Source organism: Trifolium pratense, linkage group LG1 (assembly GCF_020283565.1).
Source record: "Trifolium pratense cultivar HEN17-A07 linkage group LG1, ARS_RC_1.1, whole genome shotgun sequence".
In the NCBI taxonomy this organism is placed as follows: domain Eukaryota; kingdom Viridiplantae; phylum Streptophyta; class Magnoliopsida; order Fabales; family Fabaceae; genus Trifolium; species Trifolium pratense.
In genome coordinates this window covers 23,213,454-23,235,008 of record NC_060059.1, presented here as the reverse complement: position 1 = coordinate 23,235,008, position 21,555 = coordinate 23,213,454, and the positions used below count along the sequence as shown (strand labels likewise).

The following is a 21,555-nucleotide window of genomic DNA, read 5'->3' as shown; positions in this document are numbered from 1 at the left end:
TGATATAATTATTCAGCTTTACATGACTAGAATCAACCATGCCTTGTTAATAATTTCATAATGTCACAACATGTTGTCTGACATCATATTCTCATATGAGGCAAAGATCTCCAGAAGCTTGTACAACACTCTAGACAATATATATGTACCAATGCAATCCACAGAAAAACACATGACTCTACCTGTTATAGATAATCAGGGCTCCAGCTGAAGATGAAAACTCGAGCACTAAATGAAAACATGTGAAAGACTTCATGCTTTCATGTTGAAGGGCAACACCAACTCCTTCAGTAGAGTCGATTCTGAGTCAGGTACTCTCACTTCTTGAGAATACATCCAAGCATTCTGACCTCTTCACTTAACAAGGACAAATCTGATCAATGTCCTAGCAGAACCACACTATGTATCATGACCTTTTGAATAAGCAGGATGTCATGCATACAAGGTTTAAAGTCACTCACAAACTCCAAAACATCTCAGTTTGCTTAAAAGCTTGACTAAGATCCTGATTATCAACTCTTTTCTAGAGTGATTTGTAATAGAAGAAAACCAACGACAATTATCAAACCTCAGTATTTGACAATATTCTTCTACCCTTACATTCACTAGTAGTTGTTGATACTAGTGGAATAAATAGTCATGCATTGCCAGAGCATACTATTTAAACAAGATCAGAACCTCCACATTTTGATTCACATAGTCAGAAACGCGTCTTCTAACCATACAGCTTGAGCACTCCCATGCACAATCTCAAGCACCTTCCATATAACAGCCATCAGTAAATATGATGTCACAACATTATTTGGGACATCATCTTCTGATTTTGGAACCCAATTACATTGGTTCATAAATCATCATTCAAAAGGACTCATTGTGCATAGACATCCTTCAAGAATCTTCCAATAGAGTACCATCAATGCAGATCATCCAGGTTTTTCAAAACACCTGAATACCATGAAGAGAAATATACTCTCCGAACAATAAAGTTCAGACTACATAATTGCACAGCTCTTCAGACAAATATATTAGTTTTATACATAACTTCAACAAAGGATATACAGATACTTAGCTCCCATTAAAGTATTCATCATTTGTCAGATAGGATTACCTTCTCACACAAGGTAGGACATTAGATCTGACATCATTCTTCTGCACATATATGGCACCAACAGATAACATCCACTCATGACAGTTATTCTTACAAAAAAGTCATTTCAGATTAGGTCAGTTGCTTGACCTTGTACTCCACCCTGAGTAGAACCAGCATCCTTGGCTGAAGGAGCAGATGTTGGAGAAGATGTTTCAACATTAATTCTGACATCAATCTCAATCTCATCGGTTTCATCCTGAACTATGGTCTGAAGATACCATAGTAGTCCATAACTCTTGCAAGGGGACACAGGAGAATCAACCATCAGTAGTTGATCAACCTTCAATATCAAATCATCCACACATGCAGGGACGTGCATATTTTACATCTCAAAAACTTCTTCTAATGTTCCAACCCCTTGTCTTACTTTGAGATGTTTGATGCCATTCTTCTGAACCTATAGAGGAGATTCCCTCTAACAGGTATCTGGAACACTTTGATCCAACATAATATCAGGTACCACAGATGTGATAGTACTTAGCACAACATCAGTCTTAGGTGCCAAAGATGTACCGACATTCGACACAACATCATTTTCAGAGACAGATCCTATGAGAGACTCATCAACAAACTCACTTGTAACCTTAGTGGAAGCAATAAATACATCAGATGGATTTTCCTTGATTAGTGTGCACCAGACAATGGAGAGAGGGATGCAACATATACTTCCTTTCACTTCAACACAAGCATACATCTTGAAGGGATGTAAAAACTTCGTCAATCTTAATTCAAAAGATATCTTTAATGCACAAAGTAAAGAATTAACTTCACCAAAAATACCAGAGAACCATAATCCTCTGGTCCCAAAAAAATAAATCCTCCTTGTTTAATCATGCATTCATGCAACTAGATATTATCACAAGAATATAACATGCATGGTTAAAACATCATATAACACATCAACACTAAACACAACTTCAACTACCACTTACTTGGATCAGACATGAACTAACCCAAGAGGTCAAGGATATTCTCTTATCATTGCAAATTAATGATAAAACATCACATTGCTCACTTTAAGCTACAACTTATTGCATACACGTTTATCAATCATATAACGATCAACAATAAGCATTAATAGTATCAACATGTATCAACAATCATGTAAGGATACCCTTAAACCATGTTACAAGTGCCTAGTTACACTTATAAACATCAACAACAATTGCTGTCACAGAGGCCTTCGCTAAGCGAGGGCTTAGCGAGACATGGCGAACCTCACCAGGGGATCACCTGCTCATAGCGAGCTTCGGCGAGCTTCAGCGAACCTGTTCGCTACAGCGAACTCCTGGTCGCTTAGCGAACTATACCAGAAAAATATCTGTTCTTGAGTTTCAATAAGGCGGTTTAACCTCAAATCAACTCAAAAATCCATCTAGACATGTTATAAATTCTTATAAACAGCTAATTCAAGCATATATGGTATCAAGGAACATTAATCATCCCTTCCAAACATCCAAATACATCAAACAATCAAAATCATGTCAATTTCTTGCAAAATAAGCAAGTTTAACAAAACATGCAAATCATTGATCAAACATCTACATATTCCCATTTTCAACTCCCCAAAGTTGTTTACCTCATCTACCATGAGTTCACTACACATGTTAGGATCAAAAGAATCCATTTTCCATTAAGAAAATCACCCACAAAACCCACAAGAAAATAGAGTGGAAAGAGTTTGGGAATGGAGGAATCGACATCCTCCCCTCTTTCGAATCACTCACGAATATGTAATCTAACTCTCGTACCTTAGCTCGACGAATCCACAAGCTTGCTCTTCTCTTTCTCTCCCACGAGCTCTACCTCTCCCTCATGAGCTCCTTGCCCTAGCTAAGCTCTCAATCTTCCTTTCTCATGAAACATAATTATGAGACTATTCATGGTTGACTTGCTACTTATAGCTCTCTCTATTCTCATGGATCAAAGCCCACCTGGCTTAGGCCCAATGCCTATTCCACGCCCAAAGGCCCAAACAACATAACTTCTCGCTCATTAACTTACGTTCTCGCTAAATGATTATTCGCCGCTTAATAATTTAATTATAAATCACGCCCTCGCGTAATAAAATAATTAAATAACGAATACTAAATTTTGGGTCGTTACAACTCTACCCCCCTTAAAAGATTTTCGCCCTCGAAAATTACCCGACTAAAACACAACTCCGGATAAACTCCCTCATCCGACTTTCTAATTTCCAACTTGCATTCTAACCAACGGGTTTTCTAGTCATAATACCTTAACCGATACGGTCTCTTACACAAACTCCGATTCAAAATCACGCTTCTTCTGAATTCGTACCAACAACACACACAAACTCCAAACCAAACCAAGTTTGACAAAATCAGTCAATCCCAATCGACACAATCTCGTCTACTCATCAACAATAGATCAAGGACAGCTAATCCCTTGATTTGTCGATAGATAGTCAACAATCGTGATGATGGCATAAACCATTCTCATCAAACTACTTAAAACTTTCTCTTAACATCTTACGGTACTCGCAGCACCACTCCAAAACAAAACCACTTAACCCAAAATACTCCGAAAGACCCTTCCGTTGCATACTTCACAACCTTTCAAATTCCATAAGTTCTTAACTGCGTCGAATCTCACTCCAACCATTCATTCGGTAGCACAACTTCTACACTCATTTGTTGTCCAACTTCTCAAAGTTCTTAACACATTCCAAAAATATATTATCTCCAACCGTCAAATTCTTTTCCTTCGCAATTCCCAAATCGTTGCGTCAAACCCCATCATAACTGTTTTATTTTCCAAACAATCTCTTATCCAAATTCCTAGTTTCCTTAACACGGCATTTCCAATGTCACTTCTCCGTCGAGGTACTTTTATCCAAAATATTACCTTGAGTCACTCGTTGACTAACTATCATTTCCTCGTCCATGATGAAAATATCCAAAATATTTTATTTCCTTACCACATAGCATTACTATACTACTCCTACATATACGATGTTCCCAACATCACTTAGTCTCCACCGACTTTTTCCATTCCATAAATAATTTTCCAATTGCTACAAAACATCTCTGATACTTACTTCAAGCATCACTTCCAAATTCTCAACACACATTTTCCAAACACAACAATTACTTATGTGTGAGATAGTCCTTTCCGCAAATTCTTACTTGACATAAGTCACTTTCTTACGTCTCTCTAATACTCGTGCTTGACACGTTTCCAAAGGCTAACTTTCTTATCCCCAAACATCCAAAGATAACACTTCGCACTTAGCTTCTCATCAACCTCTAAGGTTTCATCCAATCTTAGACACTAGTTGTCTGATTATCGTCCAAATGGATTCATTTCCTTCCTCTATAAACTTCTTATGAAATCCTTCGATTTGTTATCCCACTTCCATCTTGGAATAACTCTACTACTTGTACAATCATATGCCACTTGATAACTAAAAAAAAAATTGCTAATCTTATTATGATATCTTCATAACTTCATTCTCATTCCGTGGTTAACTAACACTAACGGTTTACAAGGCTCCACCTCTATTTCTAAGTTCCTCAAATCCTTCCAAGAAATGACTACTCGGTTCAAACATACTCAACCTTTATAAATCCTTCCTAGGCTCTTCTTGATCACCTAGTAATTCTGTATTTAAATCTCAACTACTATCAAAAGTTGATTTCCAAACAACCATGATCTCCGTCTTGTTGATTCCAACACAACTCTCATCAGATTCCTCTGAAAACTTTTCATCAACAAAGCTTCCATCTTTATCACTCTTCCTCCTCTTTGAGGATGAACCATCAAGTGAAAGACAACCAATCAAGGGAACATTCTTGCTATGAGTTCCGCTAGAAACACCACCAGTCCCACTTATTGTAATCGGGTTTTCAGTTCCCTAACCACACCTTCCATCCTTGACATCAATCTCCCACTTAACTTAACCCTCAAGGTATCCACCATTCGCATACTCGTCGTATGATCATCACTAGGTTTTCTTACCCTCGACGCACACGTCTTCTTCGTTTCCCAGCAACGGTGTTCACTTAACATTCAATCTGCTCCATCGTTCCCCAATGGCCACATTCTCCCTACGGCTAAACAACTTCATTCCGACTCACTCCGAAATGATCATCCGATACTTCCTCCAAGATATTCTCCAAATAAGAACTCCACTTCGAACAATGCTACTCAATCTTAAACAATCCACTTCAAGAACATCTCTATTCGTCCTTACTTCTCGCGTTCAAAACATCTTGGAGAGACAAAATCTTCTCCCCCACTTATCTCAAACCCACCTTTACACTTCCACTAGAACATCCGGTGTAAGCACCTAACCGTCCTATCGATTCCAATTTTATTCCTCCCAAGAGAAATCTAATACCGACAGCATTCACATGCATGTCGTATGTAAAGGGTAAACATAAGGTAAGATATCTAAGCATCTACTCAAAACCCCGGTGCAGTCCTCTTGACATACGCACCTCTACAAAATACATAAACACACTATTCCCATCTATGCTAATGTAACGACCTACGTAACAACTAGCATACATAATTACTACCACATGTCTATACATATATTTATAACTAAATTATATGTAAGACAATGAAACATCCATGTACACAAGACATCGAGTCAAGTACATGCATTACATTTCATATCACTCACAGATATGAATCCCACAAAATCAATTCAAACATGTATATATATATACATATAGAATATAGCATGCTTTCAACAACTTCTCAACACGAGAATACATTCACACTTAAGTAAACACTCAAGCTATAAACATAATAATACACAACAAAAACAGACAGACACAACTGGCACACATGCTCACTCGATCTGAATGCACAGACCGGCTCTGATTGACACCTAACCTCACAGTCCGAAGACGACCTGCTCTGATACCACTTTGTAACACCCAAACCCGTTATTTAATTAACTCTGCCTTTATAAAATCTTTTTCGAAAATACGCAGCGGAAAAATTGAAAATCTGATTTATAAAGCGCTGGTTCGAATATCACAAACTTCATTCAAAGATAATACTAATACATTTATCTAGTAAAATATTCGAATGAACTAAAAACAAAACCTCGCATCGAACGATGCGTTATTAGTTATACAAAACGGATACTTTTCAAATGAAAGCTTAAGACCAACAGAGTATACTAAGAGGACTACATGCATATACATATAAAAACCCCTTTTTCCCGTGTCTCAATCAGAGCAGAGCTTCACCATTGCACTCGGACGAGGCTAACACATAACCTGTCAACCTGGACCCCCAAAGGTCCAGCAATTAACACAAAGCAGAGAGTTAGAAAACATAAACATAAATATAAGTGTGAGTAGTATACTACACACTTCACACGCTATCATACATTTCTAACTCACGCACATACATCGTCAAATGCGACTACCAATTAATCATTCATTTACAAACACACCAATCATATAGTTTCACGTCTTCTCGGACACTACCAAAGTGTTCATTTTATAGTCATGACGGACTCTACACTTGTTCATTTTATAGTCATGACGGACTCTACACTTGTTCATTTTATAGTCATGACGGACTCTACTCACATACCAAGTCATGGCAACAATCACAGTATTAAACAATTAGTAAATACCAAAGCTTAACACATACGGAAAACACATTACAATCCAATCGGATATTGTCACATAACAATTATCAAATACATGTGCATTTACCCTAATGCATCTAATGCCAATTATCCAATGTCATGTCATCCCTAGACACGACTAATGCATGTGGTACCAATTTACATTGTTCAGATTTCAGTCATGACGGACTGTTCAGATTATAGTCATGTACGGACTGTTCAGATTATAGTCATGCATGGACTGTTCAGATTATAGTCATGCACGGACTCTACATCAGTTTTACATCATGCAGGATGCTGGCCAACTTAGACCATCTCATTCAGTTTTACATCGTTGCTGGATGGTGTCAGTTTTAGATCATGCAGGATCATCATCAATACAGTTTAAAATCATGTCGGATCTCGGTTATCATCAACCATCTCACTCATAAAGAGGAGTCACACAGTTTTATATCATGTTTGGATATGGGCTCTAGATTTCGGATAACATAATCCCATCTTCGGCCACTTTTGGAAAACATAGTCCATTTACTCTATTGGAATACACATGATTCCAATATCACAATTTATTCATGAATGCATGATTACTTTTAAACACATCAAATACTTGACGCTATCTAGCTCGAAGCTATTCATTCACTGATGCGGAAACACAATTCCAACATCTAACACATTAGGATAACACAATATCCTATCACTCCAATCATAATTATTCACATGATAATTATCTGCATAACCATTTTTATACACATAAGGTTTCATTTACACTTATGTCATAAAACACACATCATTCTCTTATCATTGCAAATTAATGATAAAACATCACATTGCTCACTTTAAGCTACAACTTATTGCATACACGTTTATCAATCATATAACGATCAACAATAAGCATTAATAGTATCAACATGTATCAACAATCATGTAAGGATACCCTTAAACCATGTTACAAGTGCCTAGTTACACTTATAAACATCAACAACAATTGCTGTCACAGAGGCCTTCGCTAAGCGAGGGCTTAGCGAGACATGGCGAACCTCACCAGGGGATCACCTGCTCATAGCGAGCTTCGGCGAGCTTCAGCGAACCTGTTCGCTACAGCGAACTCCTGGTCGCTTAGCGAACTATACCAGAAAAATATCTGTTCTTGAGTTTCAATAAGGCGGTTTAACCTCAAATCAACTCAAAAATCCATCTAGACATGTTATAAATTCTTATAAACAGCTAATTCAAGCATATATGGTATCAAGGAACATTAATCATCCCTTCCAAACATCCAAATACATCAAACAATCAAAATCATGTCAATTTCTTGCAAAATAAGCAAGTTTAACAAAACATGCAAATCATTGATCAAACATCTACATATTCCCATTTTCAACTCCCCAAAGTTGTTTACCTCATCTACCATGAGTTCACTACACATGTTAGGATCAAAAGAATCCATTTTCCATTAAGAAAATCACCCACAAAACCCACAAGAAAATAGAGTGGAAAGAGTTTGGGAATGGAGGAATCGACATCCTCCCCTCTTTCGAATCACTCACGAATATGTAATCTAACTCTCGTACCTTAGCTCGACGAATCCACAAGCTTGCTCTTCTCTTTCTCTCCCACGAGCTCTACCTCTCCCTCATGAGCTCCTTGCCCTAGCTAAGCTCTCAATCTTCCTTTCTCATGAAACATAATTATGAGACTATTCATGGTTGACTTGCTACTTATAGCTCTCTCTATTCTCATGGATCAAAGCCCACCTGGCTTAGGCCCAATGCCTATTCCACGCCCAAAGGCCCAAACAACATAACTTCTCGCTCATTAACTTACGTTCTCGCTAAATGATTATTCGCCGCTTAATAATTTAATTATAAATCACGCCCTCGCGTAATAAAATAATTAAATAACGAATACTAAATTTTGGGTCGTTACAACATATTCTGTGCGACGAAAGAAAAAGGCAGACTCGGGTGAAGGAAAAAAGCGAAAGAGGAAGACGAAACGTTCAGGAGAGGAGGCTGGAGAGGAGGCTGGTCCAAGTAGTAATTAGGAAGTGTAGTACTGTTTTTTAATTATGTATTTTGATTTTATGTTTTAAGACTGTTTAACGAATGGAATTTGATTTGGAATGTTTTGTACGACTAAATGTATGTCTGGGTTGTATTTTGAACAATGGACTTTGTATTTTGTATTTTGAACAATTGGACTTTGTTTTTTGAACAATGGAATGTATTGATGTGAATCTGTCTGTTTTGATATATTGAATTCGACAAAAATGCAAAGGAAAATGAACAACTATTTGAAAGAAATTTGGACAGGTCTGAACATCCGAACAATGGTTTCGGCGTGGATGTAATTCCATGGGATGATTGAAGCAAACAATATTTCCTGGCCAGGAGAACATTGGTTCGGTACATACGTGCCGAAATGGATCAACACAGAAACTTAGTAACTGTATTTCGGTAGATGCGACCTGAAATATGTGCATGTTAGGCCAGGAGAACATTGGTTCGGTAAATACGTGCCGAAATGGATCAAAACAGAAACTTAGTAACTGTATTTCGGCAGATGCGACCCGAAATATGTGCATGTTAGGCCAGGAGAACATTGGTTCGGTAAATACGTGCCGAAATGGATCAAAACAGAAACTTTCACAGTATTTCGGCAGATGCGACCCGAAATATGTGCATGTTAGGCCAGGAGAACATTGGTTCGGTAAATACGTGCCGAAATGGATCAAAACAGAAACTTAGTAACTGTATTTCGGCAGATGCGACCCGAAATATGTGCATGTTAGGCCAGGAGAACATTGGTTCGGTAAATACGTGCCGAAATGGATCAAAACAGAAACTTTCACAGTATTTCGGCAGATGCGACCCGAAATATGTGCATGTTAGGCCAGGAGAACATTGGTTCGGTAAATACGTGCCGAAATGGATCAAAACAGAAACTTAGTAACTGTATTTCGGCAGATGCGACCTGAAATATGTGCATGTTAGGCCAGGAGAACATTTGTTCGGTAAATACGTGCCGAAATGGATCAAAACAGAAACTTTCACAGTATTTCGGCAGATGCGACCCGAAATCTGTGCATATTTGGCCAGGAAAACATTGGTTCGGTAGATACGTGCCGAAATAACACAGAAACAGAATTTTATGTCATTAAGCAGAGAAAGTGAACAGAGAAGAAAATTACAACTTGAAACAATACATAATTGAAGAGAAAACTACTAATTTCAAAACAACAAATAAGAACCTAAACGATTAAGGTAGCATACAGATGATATGGAGCTGGATCTGCTTCTATAGTGACAAACATTAATTGAACAGAATAATCAGAATCTAACGCTTTCCAATGGTATTTTTTTGGCGCATCATCAAACCCACCAACACTATCATCTGCTAAATCTATATAAGATTCGTAAAATGCAATATTGTGAATTTTTATCTCCTTTCCATATTTGAAGGCATACATGTCTTCAATCTTAAATTTCAACTCACCAACAGTTGTTATAGTGTTCCTAAAATGTAGTGTGAACGGATCTTTCCTACCACGTAATTTGATAGAAAACTCAAACGGAGTTGCTAAATGATTCGCTACATAACGATCTGCAGCATTCATTTTTTTTTGAATTGCAGAAAAATTTCAACTAGAAAAGAAAATAAAGAGAATGTTTGTGATATCTGAATAAACATTCATATATTTATACAAAAGTGCTGAGAATTTTAACCACATAATGTGTCGGTTACATTTCAACCACAAAAAGTGTCGGTTACATTTGAACCACAAAACCGTCTGTTACATTTTAACCACATAAAGTGTTGGTTATATTTCAACCACAAAAAGCTTTGTTCCTATTTGAACCACAAAAAAAGTCTTCGTTACATTAAAACAACTAGTCATCTGAAAATGTTATAGGATCATCTTTATTGATCTCCTTCTTCAAATCACCTTTTTCATTCTTCATGAGTTCGTCAAACTCACTCATCCGGTCCAAAAATGTATCTTCCCAAGTCTCAGCCTCCGGTGCCCGATGAATTTTCCAGCTCTTATTAGTAGGAGGAAGTGGACATCCAAGACTTCAGTTTTACATTGACACAGTGATATGGAACCATACCAATACAAATAATGTGTGCAGATGGATCAAACGGTGGCTTGGTACGTAGTGGAAAAAATGTTTCAGAATAACCTATATGATGCGATGTCAAACATACTACAACACGGTTGTAGGCCGTTGCAAGGATATTCCCCATATCTAGAAATGTGAACCATTTTTCTGAAGGGATTTAAGAGGGGTTTTTCAAAATAATTAATCCTCTTAGCGGAACAATCCCGATGAACGGATCTTGATTAAACCATTAATCACAAATCAAAGAACACAAAACCACAAGTTTATGTGTTTACCTCTTGAAGTGCAGAACCTTTGAAGTAGAAACTGTTTCTGATCACGAGCAAAGCAAAGAAGCGATGCATCTACTCAGTCCACCCGAACAGAACTTCTCCGATGACCGGTGCTAGCCAATTCCACCAGAGATTCAGAGAGAATAGGGTTTAGAGAGCGGCGGCTAGGTTTCACTTTGTGAATTAGGTTAAGCTCTTAAAACTTCATCACAAGGGTTCTATTTATAGAACCATTTGTGTGGTCATCAAGCCAAGCACTGCACCGTACCTTACGGTTGACCGCATTTCTCTATTTTTCATAAATTAAATAATAAGCCATACTTAATTATTTAATTACTAATAAGTCCTACTTATTATTTTATAAATAAGTCTTACTTATTTATTTCTCTCATCTATCTGTCCTTTGTGTGTGACCCTATAGGTTCTCGTAACGTTGGCAATAATATTAAATCACATATTTAATATTATAAACAATGAGCGGTATATAGCAACACATCACTGCTACCCAAGTGACGAGAATGTCATGTGATCTGACGAAACCTTTCCGTGATAACGATCGTGTGTATAATTACCCCTTTGCCCTTATATCTATATTGAACACAAGGCATAGATCGTGTCACCCTTGTATGGTTCAATATCTTATTTCTTGATCCCAGAATATACTGAACAACGAATAAGCTCAATATCTCATATTGACTTAGTTCGGCGTGGCCACGCATTTTATCAGTCATATTCCATCAAGAGGCCTACAGATATTGCTCCTGTTATGTAGGAGGGGCAAATTCCATCTAGGTCACTCATGTCCCTCAGCATGATTTGTAGAGTACCCATCAACCGACTTTATGGTCATCCTGTTACGGACAATGTTTGAACGGCAACTAAGTACTCTACTCCACATCTAGGGTCCATAGTGGTTTCAGGTCGAAGGGTGGTATACACCATTATCACTATGAGAATAACTTATGACACTTTTCATAACATACTATGCAGTATTCTCATGGCGGGTCAATCCAATATAAATATTACTCCTAATATTTATATCTATGTGAAGACTTGATATCTCATATCCATGACTCGTGAGATGAAGTCATCAGTCTACTCACATAATAGTCTCTATGTTTTACTGTTATCCCACATCACAGTAAAACTTGACTATGGATACTTTAAGAATAATGTCTTTATGTTTAATGGAGTCTCACTATTAAGTCACACTTAATGTTCCATTTATTAGACTAGTTATTCTAGGGACTTTATTAGTTTGAAACAAACATAATAAAGAAATGCCTTATTATATATATTAAATATATAAATCAAAGTCATCATACAAAAGACGATTCTATCAAAATATATTGGCTTTTAGGGCTTACTCCAACATTTTCTTCCGGTGCAATGCCATTCTTAGGCATTACCTTGGGAGGGAACAAACCATCAAGAATGTATTGTAGACGTGCCTCAGTACCGAAAATAGGCAGGTACTCTTTCCTAAACATGGTTAACTCTCTGATAAGTTTTGAACGAACTAATCCTTGACTATCTTCGCCCTTATTAAGACACTCTGCTGCAACACGGAATCCACAATGCCCATCCCCTTTAACATCAATAATGTCCTCAATATATGAATGCATGAACAGTGGCATATGCTCCATAAACGGAATTGAACGGCGAGGTATAGCATTAGGAGACAAAGTGCCTATGTGAGCAGTCTTCCTTTTGGGTTTGGCTGGTTTTGATTGTGATGCCTGACTGTCAGGATATCGGGCATCAATGTGCTCCCAATTAGATGGAGATCTAGTGGTAGAACTGTTACATTTACTTGACTTTGCCCGTTTTTTTGCACCCTTTGTATCTACCTGTTTGACCGGTGCAGTTAGCGATGTAATTTCTGAAAAAGCTATCTGTCGCAGTTGATCCCTAATTTGTAGCTGCATACTCTGATTTGATAATCTCAACCGTTCCTAAAACAAAGGAAACACAAATTTCATTTAAATAATTGAAACACAAGCACAAATATTATTCGTTAATATAATTCGGTAAATTTAAAGTATTACATTACCTGAATGACCCTAAACTCCTTCGAGCAGTCAACCTGTCCATCATCTGCTTCGTCAATTTGTAACCTCTTCCAATGAGTGTTAATCTCGTCCAGTCTAATAGGTAGCTTTTTGTCGATCTTCAATGCTATTAGACAAGCACATGGCAACCCGTATGTTATCTTCATCACACAACCACACTTTTTCCGATTCTTACCACATTCGCGGGAACGAATTTCTTCATCCCTAATAAAGTGTAAGGCTTGTCTAGATATGTTATACACCAACTTAGGGTACAAAAAGTGCTTTTTAAAATAGTGTTCAACGGCACTAGTACTCTGTCCAAATGACATCTTTATTTTTATCAACTGGTTTGAAACCATTTCAGTTTGAAACCATTTCATTCGTCGCTTCCCAACCCTTGACCAAATCACCCTTACAATCTAGCAAGTATTGTTTCAACACACCATGTTGAGACTCAACTCTGTTGGTTGTAGTGTTTCCAATGTGCATAACACGATTTGTCCATACACTCTCAATTTTTTCCTTCACCTGATCTAAAACCATTGTTTCAACATATTTGACAAAATTTGGATAATGGTCAAACACTTTCCTGAAATCAACGACAGCATCAATATACGACTCTTCTGTTGTCGATTCTACAACTGATTTCCATTGACATGCGAGTGTTTTCTTTAACTTGACCATGTTTTCTTCTTTTGCGTTGCAAAGAGTCGTGAACTTAGCTTTTACGTTCTTATAAATATGAAACCGACACAGTAAAGCTGTTGATTTTGGAAATACTTTCGCAACTGCATTCATCAGTGCCTGATCCCTATCAGTGACAATGACCTTCGGCACTGTGTCTTTACTCTTCAGTAGACTCCGACACGTCTCAAGGGCCCATATGAAGTCTTCTTCTTTTTCATTCGCAATATATGCAAAACCAACGTTGTACGATTTTTCGGTAGAAGTTACACCAACTATCTCAAATAACGGCATTTTATACTTGTTGGTTTTGTACGTTGAATCCAACATCAAAACAGTAGGGAAAGTGTTAAACAAAATCACACTTTCTGTAACGACCCAATTTTCATGTTATTATTTTTATGTGTTAAAATATTTTATTTAACGTGGCATTTTGATTAAGTTAATAACTAGAGTTATTTATCGAGTACTGTAGTTATTAAGCGAGTAGTGAGAGTTAACGTGTTATTGGACCAAGCCAATTGGGCTTGAGGCCCATTGGGCCTTGTGAACTTGTGAGGGGGGGGGGGGGGGGGGGCGCTATTTAGCCCTTGAAGTGAGAGAAAGTCTCACTTTTTGGTTGTTCTTGGAGAGAGCTAGAGAGAAGGAAGAGAAGAGGAGAGCTAGGGCAAGCTTGGAGGAGAGATTCGAGGAGCAATCTTCGTGAGTTCGTCGATCTAAGGTAAGAGAGTAGATTTCATATTCGTGGGTGACCCGAGGAAGGGGAGAATGTCGATTTCTCCTCACCCGAACTTCCTCCACCCCATTTTCGTTTTAGCTTGGAATGGATTTTCTTGATGGAAATCGTTCCTAAGGTTCTTAATATGTTTAACATGCTTTTAACATGATTAATGAACGGATTTAATGATTAAAAATCGAGTTTATGAAAGATTAAACTCAAGAACTTTGTGTTCTTGAGAGTTTTGATGAAAAAGTGTTCAATCTTTACTTTTTCGATGTTTATAATGTAGATCTGAGAAATGGACTGTCCTTTTGTGTTCATCCATGTTTGTTATGCTTGAATACAAACTCTTTTGGGATTTATAACATGAAAAATGGGATTTTTGGGCGTTTTTGTGTAGAAAACGCAAGTATTCCGCCCCAGGCGCAAGAATTTTCGCCTGAAACGGCAGAACAGAGAGTAACCAGTCTTTCAGCAGTTTTTCCGCCCCAGGCGTAAATATTTCCGCCTCAGGCGTAATATTTCGCCCCAGTCGTAAATATTTCCGCCCCAGGCGAAAATACTGCAGATTTCACAAATTTTCATATGCTGTCTTCCTTTGCATGTATTTTCGAATCAGTGTCTTATTCTTACATGATTGTTGATGCATGTTGATGCTTATAATGCTCATTGCTCATTGCTAATCGTTAATTGATTGTTAATCATGTATGAAGTATAAATGAAGTATATTAAGGTGTTAATCAACTTAATAAAGAAGAATATTAGAATTATGTTATTCTAATAAAGACGTATATTAAGGTATAGTGTTATCTTAATAAAGAAGTAATGTTGGATAGTGTTCCACATTAGTAAAGGAAGAGCTTAATGCTAATTAAAATGATTGTGAGTGAATTCATGAAAAACATATACATGCATTCATGAATATATGTGATATTGGATATTCCAATAAAGAAGGATATCAGATTATATTTATCCGATAAAGAAGGATATTAGAGGTGAGATACTCTAATAAAGAAGATGGTACCACATGCATTAGAGGTGTCTAGAGGACATAGCATGAATGTGAAGCATTAGATTGCATTAGGGATTATGTGTGCATTTTATGATAAATGATGTTTGACACATACTTGGTAAATGTTGATTGTTAATCCGTATGTGAGGAGCAAAGTCCGTCATGACCATAAGTACCGAAATCATGTCATACTGTGATGAATCTGCTTATAATGCTGGCCTTAGCTTAATGTCACATACCTTCAGTATACAAGTACCGAAGTTATGTTGTTTTGGTTTGTACCTACCGAAATATTTCAAGGGTAAACCGGTCAATTTGGGGGGCCTGGGAGGAATATGGCAGGGCTTAAAAAGCAATCTTCGACATCTATTCTGTAACGACCCAAATTTACTATGCACTATTTAAGTGTTTAATTATTTGGTGATGTGGTTTTTAAGTAAGATAATAACTTTAAGTTATTTATCGAGAGTTTTAGTTAACGCGCGAGTTAGTGAGAGTTAACGTGAGTTGGGCCAAGCTATTGGGCTTGAGGCCCATTGGGCCTTGTGAGCTAGAGGGGGGCGCTATTTAGCCCTTGTAGTAAGAGAAAGAGTTCATTTTTCTTGTTTTTGGGAGAATGAAGAGAGAAGGGAGAGCATGGAGCTAGAGCAAGAGCTTGGAGAAGGGATTCGAGGAGCAATCTTCGTGAGTTCGTCGATCCAAGGTAAGAGAGTAGATTTCATATTCGTGGGTGACTCGAGGAAGGGGAGAATGTCGATTTCTCCTCACCCGAACTTCCTCCACCCCATTTTCGTTTTAGCTTAGAACGGATTTTCTTGATGGAAATCGTTCCTAAGGTTCTTAATATGTTTAACATGCTTTTAACATGATTAATGAACGGATTTAATGGTTAAAAAACGAGTTTATGAAAGATTAAACTCAAGAACTTTGTGTTCTTGAGAGTTTTGATGAAAAAGTGTTCAATCTTTACTTTTTCGATGTTTATGATGTAGATCGGTGAAATGAACCGTCCTTTTGTGTTTAGATATGTTTGTTGCACTTGAATATAAACTTATTTGGGGTTTATAACATGAAAAATGGGATTTTTGGGCGTTTTTGTGTAGAAAACGCCAGAATTTCGCCCCAGGCGAAATATGTTTCGCCCCAGGCGAAAATGTGTCAGTGAGCAACCAGTTCATTCTGCAGTTATTTCGCCCCAGGCGAAAATGTTTCGCCTCAGGCGAAAATGTTGCAGATTTCACAAATTTTCATCTGCTGTCTTCCTTTGCATGTATTTTCAAATCAGTGTCTTATTCTTACATGATTGTTGATGCATGTTGATGCTTATAATGCTCATTGCTAATCGTTAATTGATTGTTAATCATGTATGAAGTATAAATGAAGTATATTAAGGTGTTAATCAACTTAATAAAGAAGGATATTAGAATTATGTTATTCTAATAAAGACGGATATTAAGGTATTGATTATCTTAATAAAGACGAACGTTGGATAGTGTTCCACGTTATTGTTGATGGGCTATATGCCATAATTGTTGATGAATATTGAAATTCTGGTACACAGTAGACAAGTGTTGTCCACGATGTGCCGACACTTGTCGCAACACTTGTCTTAGCAGTAAGAACAATAAAACAGAGCATTAAAAACATATACTGAAAAGCATAAATGACACACATAATTGTTAACCCAGTTCAGCCTAACAGCCTAATCTGGGGGATACCAATCCAGGAGGAAATTCACTATCAGCAGTATTAATTCGGAGCTAAACTCCCCCGTTTACAACTCCTCACTTAATCCCTACCCAATGCAACTTCTACCTAGGAACTCCTAGATATGAGACCCCGTCTCACTCCCCTCAACCTTACAACCAGTAAGGATTTCAATAACAGCATAATGGAGACACTCTCCTTGACAAAGATGAAGACACGCTTCAATAACATCACCACCTAGCCAACGACTAAGTGCACAATTTGGAGTTGCTTAAAAGCTTCCTCCAATTACAATACTCAACTCATTACCTATAGGTTTCTGAGTGAGGACATAGTGACCATCTCACAACCCGAGTGGTTCACTTTACACCAACAATCCTAGAGAGTGGCTTAAAGACACGAAACCCTTAAAAGACTACATCTTTGATATTCTATTTTAGCTTCAAGTTTCGGTGAATAATAAGGGTTAGCAGCACCCTTTATATAGCACAGCCTCGTGGGCTTTTCACAATGCTTCAGCTCCAAGAAATCTTCTAGATGCAAAATATATATTTTTACCAAATCTTTCTTTGCATCAAATATTCCTCCCATAAATATATTTGTTGTAAATATATTTTAAAATTAAATCTTCTAATCTTCTTGAAGCACAAAGATTTATTTGAAATAAATCTTTTATATTTTCTGCAGCAATCTTCACAAGATATATTTTTGAAAATAATAGTTCTATTTTTGAAACACAAAAATATATTTTCCAAAAATATAATTCCTTTGGAAAATAGAACTAGGGTTCAGCTGCCTTCTGAAACACATTGATCACGTGCGCCTTGTTGTATAAGAAACCACGAAATAATTCTTCAAACAGATCTTCAAAAGATTGAGTAGAAAATAATAACATCTAGCTGGCGCGCGCAGAACAGAGTCAGGTGTTGTTCCAAAGTGTAACAACATTTGTCACAACACTTGGGGTCAGCACATTTGTCTCAACACTTGGCTAAAATATGTTTTCGCAAAATGTAGCCAATATACAAAAACCCAACAATCTCCCCCTTTGGCAAATTTTGGCTAAAACAATATTAGACCAGTATATAGAGAGATACAGTATTACCTTTCCTTCAAGTCAACATGATCACACAACTAGGAAAGAAAGTAACACATAGTAAGACTACTTCCAAGAGAGGTAAGTAGCATCAGAGGCATGCAATAGCAGGAATAAACACATATAGCCTCACAGAGCAGATAGAGAGAAATAAACTCTCATAGTGGATTCAAATATAGGAGAAATAAACTCCTATAATCAGAGTACATCCATTCAACAAAAGATCACCAGGGAAAAATAAATTCCCACACACATAGAACTAGGAAAAATAAATTCCCAGCCACCAGAGAATAAAGCCAAGATGTCGCAGCATCTGGCATCACACTTGTCACTTATTCATACTACCACTCCCCCTGAATTTGTGCATGGCAGAGCACAAGCATACAATGTAATCAACCATAGGAACTACAACATCCTTGTAATAGCAGAAGCATTCAATCAGAGTGATCAACGCTTAATGGTTGTTGTAGACACACATGTGTGCATTCATAAATAATCATGTACAAGTTACCCATATTTCTATGAATGTAACTAACTAAGTCACCCATATTGCTATGAATGTGACCTAAATCACCCATATTTCTATGACTGTGATCCTAAGCATAAAAGTCATCCATATTTCTATGATTATGACTAAGCACGATGAATCATCCATATTTCTATGAATATGATTATGATCATGCCCTATGCTACAAATTTAAATGCTTTTTGGAATTCTTGCAACACATCACACAGAGCTGAAGGTAACATTTACTCCACTCAGACATAGGCCTAGAAGATTAACACATCGCAGAAAGAACCGCAACAACATACACACCAGATGTCAGCACATCTGTCCACACATCACGCAGATACCAGATGTCAGCACATCTGTCCACACAGATAGATCTTACATATCACAGATCACTACTCCCCCTTTTTAGCCACAAATTCTGACAAATAAAGTCAGTGTGCATTAAACAAAAGAATAGAGGCAAAGAGGTACCATAGTAGTATCAGAAGTGCAAGTTACATAACAGAGAGAACTAAACTCTCACAAAAGAACCACATAGGGAGAAATAAACTCCCACATACTGAGAAAAATAAATTCTCACACATCAGATCAGGATGTCTAGACATCAGACATGACATCACACATCAGGAACATAACACTCCCACAACCATTAAACACACTATCAGAGCATAAGCTAGCAGAACACATTATCAAGCTAGCTACACACTACTACTCCTCCTGAATAGCATTTCTCCCCCTCAACACATGCATATATATATATATATATATATATATATATATATATATATATATATATATATATATATATATATATATATATATATTACTCATACTCCCCCTCAATACGAGCATAGAAGCATAAGAACATCAATACGAGCATAGAAGCATAAGAACAGCAACTTCACCAAATGTAAGAACATCGGTCCACACATTTGTCCACACACACACTACTCCTCCTTTTTAGTCATAATTTTGACAAACATCATACATATCAGAACACAGAGTAGCAAAAACAGAAATATCCAGAGTGCAGATATTCCAGACCATAGGCACATACAGGTGCTAGAAATCCATGGCCTAGCCCACAAATGATACGGAGAACAAAAGTAGTGGAAAGAGAACATGCGCGCTTTCATCCACAATACCATGACCAAACTCCAACAGTATAGCATGAAGATCATAAGTAACAAGGCATAAACCTATACTATCTTCATCACATCAACCACATAGTGCACAGAGCTACTACAACCAAATATAACCCCATGGGATACATAGTTCATCAGATATAAATCAGTAGTGGAGGAACCATATCATATCCACCACATCAGACATTTTCCCCTTGTTTCCACAACATGACAAGAGCATGAGAAAACATTGTTCTTGGAACCAACATGTACCAACCGGCAGAGAAAACAATGTTAGGAACATGTGGTCCGACAAAAGAAATCTATAGTCAGAAGTCAAAGACACTCCTTTTTTTTTTGGCTTTGGAGTGCTTCTGATCTTTCAATCTCAAAGAGTTGTCTCATAATACTCTTAGAGATTACACCCATAAAGGTTATTGGTAGCTTCACCATAAACGTTGTAGCTTGCTTCATAGTTAAAAACATACTCACAAAAAATCCAGCTTCTCATAACATTATCTCCTTCAAAACACAAATTTCTATTTCTAGACATTTTCTTCAAAATGAATGAAACATTCTCTAAGATGACAGAAGAGATGTCAACTCTCTTCCTGTCAAGTGACAATGATGCCCAGAACATCATCCTCAATATTTGGTTCATAGTCAACCACATTTTAGTATTTTGGTGACAGATGTTGTACACAATGTTGGAACACTTGAGATAACACGATGTTGAGACAGATGTTACAACATCTCGTACCAGAACAGACAAGTTATTCAACACAGATGAGTATTATTCAGTGTCAATCTCAAGAGACATATACCAAAAGCATCTTCAACAATAGATATATTGTCATCACATAAGAACATCAAACTAGAGGTTTCAGAAACAGGTCTGAAACAATCACTTACCATAGTAGTAATCACCTTTGATCATCACATATCTGAGCATTATCGCATCTGATCATAACACATTTGAACACATATAATACTTCTCAGCAGAATGCACATCCAAACAATCGTACCATGCTAGTTCTCTTTTAGTCACACTTTGAGCAACAACTTTGGTCAAGTGGAAGATCATCAAGATTAGTTTCTTCTACCACATTCAAAACCTTAATACTCGAAACCACCATTAGTTGATCTTCAACCTTATTAGATTGAGGACTCTCAGAACCATATCAGCATAAGTTTGGGGGATTGCAGAACAGGTTTCAACAACACTAACTGGTTGGTCCAGGATGTTTCAACATCCGATATGACATTAGACTTATGTTAGGTTCCTTTGGGGGACTCAACCACAACTTTAGTGAGGGATGACAAAGTGTCAGAACCAACAACCTTGGAAGATGACACATGCACGATTTCAACAATAGTGTCATCAACAACAGCAATATTCATACCAGATTGAAAATTTCAGAGGTACATCTGACAGATGTTCCAACACTACCCACAACATTTGAACTGACAGAACCTTTAA

The 21,555-nt window shown here is 37.2% G+C and overlaps 1 protein-coding gene across 1 annotated transcript; it reads right to left on the bottom strand.

Moving 5' to 3' along the window:
* Positions 1 to 1,565: 1,565 nt before the first annotated feature.
* LOC123890567 lies at positions 1,566 to 13,546 on the bottom strand. Its single transcript, XM_045940205.1, has 3 exons — positions 13,217 to 13,546; positions 12,531 to 13,118; positions 1,566 to 1,889 (listed from the first exon to the last, which is right to left on the bottom strand). The coding sequence occupies exons 1-3, from the start codon at positions 13,544 to 13,546 to the stop codon at positions 1,566 to 1,568; spliced, it is 1,242 nt and encodes a 413-aa protein (XP_045796161.1).
* Positions 13,547 to 21,555: the final 8,009 nt, after the last annotated feature.

Coding starts and splice junctions, on each gene's coding strand:
- LOC123890567 (XM_045940205.1), bottom strand. CDS start 13,546: ATGTCATTTGGACAGAGTACTAGTGCCGTTGAACACTATTTTAAAAAG. Junction 13,119..13,216: donor AGGAGTTTAGGGTCATTCAG/GTAATGTAATAC, acceptor CCTTTGTTTTAG/GAACGGTTGAGATTATCAAA. Junction 1,890..12,530: donor CACCGGAAGAAAATGTTGGA/GTAAGCCCTAAA, acceptor TGTGCATTAAAG/ATATCTTTTGAATTAAGATT.